At 41.5% G+C, this 6,978-nt stretch overlaps 1 protein-coding gene across 1 annotated transcript in view; it reads left to right on the top strand.

Moving 5' to 3' along the window:
- The first annotated feature begins 530 nt into the window (after nt 1–530).
- LOC109706375 (acetylornithine deacetylase-like) overlaps nt 531–6,978 on the top strand; it is a 12,836-nt gene continuing 6,388 nt past the window's right edge. Inside the window, exons 1-5 of the mRNA XM_020227170.1 lie at nt 531–947; nt 1,057–1,301; nt 1,391–1,499; nt 2,217–2,355; nt 2,499–2,556. Coding sequence (XP_020082759.1) covers nt 567–947; nt 1,057–1,301; nt 1,391–1,499; nt 2,217–2,355; nt 2,499–2,556 — 932 coding nt within the window. The 5' untranslated portion in view covers nt 531–566. The remainder of the gene's footprint in view (nt 948–1,056; nt 1,302–1,390; nt 1,500–2,216; nt 2,356–2,498; nt 2,557–6,978) is intronic.

Raw genomic sequence — 6,978 nt, forward strand, 5'->3', positions numbered from 1 at the left:
AATATATATATATATATATATAAATATATATATATATATATATATATATATATATATATATTCGAGCTTTTCGAGCCTAATTCGAACGAGCCGAGTAATACTCAAGCTCAGCTTGAAATGAATTTCGAGCATTTTTTTTTGTTCAAGCTCAGCTCATTTAATTTCAAGTCGAGCTCGAGCGAGCCAAATATCGAGTCGAACACGAGTCGAACACGAGCCGGCTCGCTCATTTGCCAGCCCTACGAGTCAGTGGCATTCAATTTTAATTTTAATTATTATTATTGAAAGTCGCGTGGAAACCCAAACGCTGAGCACGTGTCATAGTACCATTGGTTACATCATTTAATGAGCATTTAGTGAACGTGCAGGCTTCCTATCCAATCATACGGTTCCACGTGCCCAGGAAGGAATAATACGGTAAGACCTTCCTCAGTAGAGGGCTCGCATTATCCAGGGACCCGCCACGCACAATGCGCCTATAAATACCCGACCCTCGAACGCTCTGCTTCACCAACGTACCCTAGAATAAGCAAAGCTACCACTAGCTAAAGCTCGGAGCTCGTTCAATGGCGCCTCTTCACTCCTCCTCCATGTCCGCATGCTCCTCGCCATTGCTCAAGGACGTGATCGGCGACCTCGACCGCCACTCCTACGTCGCCCTCCTCACCAAGCTCATTGGCGAGTCCGAGTACGTGCAAAACAACCCCCCCAAGTACAAACCCAAGGAGAACCGCGTCGCCCGCCACGTGCTCGACGTGCTCCTCCCCCTCTCCACCACCCCCAACAATGGCGGTGGTGGAGGGCCCCTCGTCGTTCAGCACATCACCAATCCCAAGTACCCGGAGCGCGGCAACGTCATCGCCGAGTACCCCGGCACCGGCGACGGTGCCGTCTCCTTCGTCGGCATGCACATGGACGTGGTCCCGGTCGTCAACCCCAAAGATTGGGTCCTCCTCTCAATCCCTTCCCCTAATCTCCTATTTTCCCCCAATTTTCGACCGATTTATTGATTAGAATTTCGCACTACACATTGTGGGGGCGATTTTTTGTGTTTAGAAGTTCAATCCGTTCTCGCTGAGCGTGGACGGGGACAGGCTCCAGGGGAGGGGTACCACGGATTGCCTGGGACACGTGGCTCTGGTGACGGAGCTGATGAAGAGGTTGGGGGAGACGAAGCCGAAGCTGAAGAACTCGATCTACGCAGTGTTCATCTGCAACGAGGAGAACGGCGAGGTCACGGGGATCGGCGTGGACATGTTGGCCAAAGAGCGGTACCTTGATGCGCTCAAGGCCGGGCCCCTGTAAGTGTGATTTCCTGGTTTTACAGGGACTATTGTGCGAAAATTTGTTGGGTTTTTGTTGAGTTGTTTTGGCTGTTTTGAATTTGCAGGTATTGGATTGATGTCGCCGATAAGCAACCCTGCATTGGCAGCGGAGGGATGATCACGTGGCATCTCAAAGCAATAGGAAAGCAGTTCCATAGTGGTCTCCCTAACAAGGTATATAATATACGTACGTAGCTAATTGTTTCTAACATATACGTATTGAATTTCTAATTTCGTACTAAATATGTTATAGAATGATTTAGAAAAAAAAAATTGTTTGTAGTAAATTGATTCCTTACGAATTCTAGTTGTTTTGAATTTTTAGTTAGTATTTTGATCGAGATTATAGTAAATTTGGAGTTTCCTTCGAAAAAAAAAAAAACGTATGGCGCTCTAGTTGTCGGAATAAGTAAAGCAGAGTTGTAATCCCAGTGTTTCGCCTAAATAATTAATCTGCTTCGAATTGATGTATTGTAACTAAAGAATTTAGATTTTTTTTTTGAGAAAAATATAGTAAGCTACCTACTTCATTAATAAGGTGGTACAAACTTAGCACAGAGATAAAGCAGCCAAGGTCTCAAGAAAAAAGAGAAAACAAAACAACCAAAATAGAGAGAGGAGAGAAGGAGGGGGAGGATTAACTTAATTACATGTGTATAATTAACGGCATTATTCTAACAGAAGAATTTAGAATTAAACTTAATTTTCAGAACATAATCTCTATTAACATAATATTTTGGACTAATCACAGTTTTCATGTAAATTTTGTTAAAAAGGCAAACTAGAAATGTTCACGGAACATATAGTTATGCACTACTATATATTTGCTATCACAAGCAAGTTCTATGCTACGTATTTCAATTGGGTTCACTGGGTAATCCAATTCCACAGGCCATTAACGCAATGGAGTTGAACATGGAAGCACTTAAAGTGATTCAAACAAGATTTTACAGTGATGTCCCTCCACTTCCTGAAGAGGAGAAGTACAAGTATGCCACACCGTCGACTATGAAACCAACTCAATGGACATGTAAGCCCAACCCACGTTTTTCTTTTTCTCTAGTGAGTAATGTTATTTTTCACACTAACATCGTGTTATCTGATATAACCAGAAATAGATGGTTAAATGCGTACTATTCGACTTTTTTCTGATTATATATTGTTGCAATGCAGATCGAGGAGGGAGTGTGAATCAGATTCCAGGTCAATGTGAAATATCAGGAGATGTGAGGTGAGTTCAATCACAAACGAAAAGTCTAAAAACACTCTGATTTGCCTTCGTCTATTCTTTTTTTTTTTTTTGGCCTGCGGAATGTATAATTTACTTATGATATAATATATCTATGTACATATTTATGTCGGTTTCTATGAATGTGTGTATTGTGCTAGAAGCCAAGAATAAAATTTGTTTCCCTGAAAAAAGTGTTACTAATGGCTATTATAGCTGATAAAAACGTCAGATGTAAAATATTGATTTACTATTCTATAATAGGATTGGCTTTTGTCAATAAGTGGTTTAATGTGTCGCCAATATCTGTTTTTTCTTCTTTTCTTTTTTTTTTTCCTTCCCCAAGAGACTTAAATGCATAATTTTTCCCGTGCAAAATATAGTTATTTAAGATGTAACATGGTAATTTTGATTGATTTAAAGGTTGAAAAATGCCCATGATAAAGCAATTACATTTCTTTGCCCTTTCTATTAATGTTGTCCAATAATGTTGGCAATCGAATAAGCTTTACCACACTGTCTGCCACCACGAATGACGCACCTCGCACGGAGAATTTTATTTTTTGATTCTCCCGTGGGGTAGTATTCATGATGTAGATTAAAGTATATGTATGTATGGTTATCAGGTATTGCGGATCCATGGCTTCCAATAAACGCAAGCGTCTATTGTTAATTACCCCTACAAAGTGTTAGGGCAGGGCACCTTCGATTAAGAGACCTTTGAAATGCTGAAGATTGAATAAAAGATGAACGAAGTTCAGTGGATTGAGTTTGCTTCTGAACCAGGGTGTATATAATCTTAATGCGAATTGGGATTCGATCGGGTTCAAATTGGACTTAAATATATGATAAAGTCCAATTAAGCTCTGTATGTTTAGAGCTCAATTGAGTTCACCATAAGACAAAATCCTAATTATATATATTAGGATTAGTCATCATGTAGTTGACATTAAACTCTAAGTATAGGTATTAGAGTCTAATTTGGTTTCATATGAGCCAAATCCTAATTATATATATTAGGATTAGTCAAAATGTAGTTGACATTAAACTCTAAGTATTGAGAAAGATCGCGATTCACTCGAAGCCGCGCATGCCCCGGCCGGCTCCGTCGAAGGCGCGCCACTCTCTGCCATTCGTCGATGCCCATCTGAGCCGCCGCCATGACTCTGGCTCGTGATCTCGGCCGATGCGTCGACGCCCGCGCGCCCGTCGACTTTGATGGCTCGAACGGCCGGAGTCGGCCCACCAGCTGCTCGACAGGAACCTGAGAGAGAGAGCGGTGCTACTCTCTCAAACGGAAAGCCGCCCCACACAACTGGCTCGACAGCGATACCTGTAAGAGAGAGAGCGTGGCCTCTCTCTCAAACGACAGCCGACCGCATTCCTGTCAAGCCTGAGGAGGCCCACTCTCGCCGAGCCTCGTTATGTCGAGCTCGGCCTCCCTTGTCTGCTCCGATTCGGCGCCATCCGTCGGCGCAGCCGTCGTCGACCGTAGGCCGAGCCCGGGGAGGTCCGCTCAGCAGTCTAGCTGCGCCGTACGTCGATCTTTGTTCCAACGCCCCCGACATGCTCTCGAAGCCGAGCCGCACGCGATCGTCCACAACCCTCCTCCGTCGCGGTCTCAGATCCGCGATCCACCGTCGGTCACAGCACCGCAACCGGAGCTTCCGGCATAGCAAAGCCCGCTCAGCCGCTCGAACGAGAAATTGAGGGAGAGAGCGTGCCTTTCCTCTCAAATGAAGTCAGTCCGCCAAGTGCTCGACGCGCGAAATTGAGAAGAGGAAGAGGATGCTCTCCTCTTCAAAATGAAGTCCGCCAAACCGTCGACGACGAAATTGAGGGAGAAGAGCGGTACTTCTGCTCTCCTCTCAAAGAAGTCAAAAATCCCCATAGTGCTCGACGGCGAAATTGAGAGAGAGAAGCGATGCTCTCCTCTGCAATGAAGTCCGCCAACGCGGCCTCCGAACGACGAAATTGAGGGAGAGAGCGGTGCTTCTTCTCAAATGAAACAAGTTCGCCAAGTCTCGACGGCGACATTGAGAGAGAAGAGGCGATGCTCTCCTCTAAAAGAGAAAGCGACAGAGAGAGAGCTTTGTTAATGTTAGGTGAGGCAAGAAGGGATTTTTATCCCGCCTTAGTTGCTCCCATGGATGTAAAGAGATAAAAGAGATAAAGAAAAATGTGAGGAGACAAAGATAAATTAGTCGAAATTACCGTTAATATTTTTTGATCGCCTTTATTGAAGAACAATGCAATGTTGAAATATTGAACATTGATCTACCAGTTGAATCTTCTATTTGGTCAAATTAGATCAAATTGAGATTTAATCACATTAACATTTTTATTGATTTTATGACTAAGAAATTGACAAATCAAAAGATGTATTAGAAATTTTTCTAAGTGATGAATTTGATCCTGACCATAATTTTGATACTCAAATTCTGACAATTTCTATCTAAAAAATTCACGGAACGAGCCCATATCCACCTGCAAAATGACATAACTCAAGCTCAGCCGAAATGTGAATCCAGTCCAAACTTGAATCTGAGCCCAATTCTGTTAACTTGCTAAAGGAATAATATAGGTTTAAAGTCACATGGGCCTAAACTGAGCCTAGGCCGCATCCGGAACTTAATTCTTCAGGCCTCAACCTGAGTCATACTATATGGGCCTGAATTAGCCATCCGAATCCATATAGCCCAAAATTAATCCATGTCCTTGAATGCCAATTAATACGGGCCTAATATTTCTGGCCGCAATTCCTGTAATTCCTAAAGGAAAATTATATGGCTTAAACCACACGGGCCTAATTGAGTCGGAGCCACATCCAATTCAGCCTCAACTTGAATTATAACCATACACTACACGGGCCCCCAAAGTTGGATTTCAATGAATCCATAATAAGAATTGGATCATAACTTCGATTTCATAAAGCCTAATTCCAAAATATCCTTATGAATCAAAAAGCCCAACCCAATTCTATCACGAAATCCAAAACAAATTCTAAATTCAGAATTGCGAATTCGAATCCAAATTCGAATCACATCCAAATTCTAATTCGAATCGAAGTTCAAATCTAAAATTCCCGCCCAAATCCATCAAGCCCGAGCCATATCCCATTTGAATCCAAACTCAAATTTTAGAGCCTAAGGCCAATTCACAGTCCAAGGCCCGAAGACCAAGTTCAAACCTCAAACCCAAAATACGCCCAATATACCATTCAAATCCAAAACTCAAACATATCAATCCAATCCAAATTCCATACTCAAATTAACCAAATTCCCATCTTACAAATCAAGCCAAATCCATATTTTCATTTATACTCCCAAAATCAAAATTCTCATAAGCACCAAAATGAGCCGAAATCCACATATGAATTGAGCCCATTTGAGCCCAAAATTCACATATGAATTGAGCCCATTTTGACCCAAAATCCACATTATAAATTGAGCCCCATTGAGCCCACATTACATAATGAAAATCTCAAATTCTCATTATCAGTCCAAATGAAACCAATCAAACCCAAATTTGAACCTATATTTCATAGTTCAAACCAATTGAGCCACTTTGAGCCCACATTACCAGGAGATATCAAATCATATCCAACTTGGCCCAGCTTTGAGCCGAATTACCATATCAAATCCAAATTGGAGGCCCATTTTGAGCCGGCAAAACTCACTAGTATGAATTGGAGCCCTATTTTGAGCCCAAATATTCACATAAAATTGAGCCGCATTGAGCCAATTACATTATCAAACCAAATTCTCATACCCAGTCCAAATGAAATCCAAATCAAACCCAAATTGAACTATTTATCCATATCAAATCTAAATTGAGCCAGCTTTGAGCCCAATTACCATATCAAATCCAAATTGAGTCAGTTTGCAGGCCCAATTACCATATCAAATCACAAATTGAGCCAGTTTTGAGCCCAATTACCGCACACCCGAGATAATGAGCCCACTTATGAGCTACATATCTCATATCAAAACTCCAAATTTTCATAATCAAATCCAAATTTAAGCCAAAAGGAGTCCAAAATCAAATGAGCCCTCTTTGAACCCCAACTTCAATTCTCATTGATCTATGTCAAATCCAAATCAAAATCTCTTCTCTAGCATATAAACCTAGAGTTAGAATGCCTGACGCTATTTAAAATTTTTCGATCAAGATGTCTATATACCTGTATTAGTAATTGAACAAATCATATGCAATTGAACTCTGCATATACTCACTCAGAGTTCACTAATTTAAGACTCTAATACATACACTTGAGTTAAATTTCATCTCTTGATTAAGCTCTAATAGCATAGATACCCTTAGAGTTTAATCTTCGGCTAATCCTAACCATATAATTATGGATTCGCCTATAAACGCACCGATTAGGGAGAATCGCCATATAAACCAAATTAGACTCTAATACCT

Source organism: Ananas comosus, unplaced genomic scaffold, assembly GCF_001540865.1.
Source record: "Ananas comosus cultivar F153 unplaced genomic scaffold, ASM154086v1, whole genome shotgun sequence".
NCBI lineage: Eukaryota > Viridiplantae > Streptophyta > Magnoliopsida > Poales > Bromeliaceae > Ananas > Ananas comosus.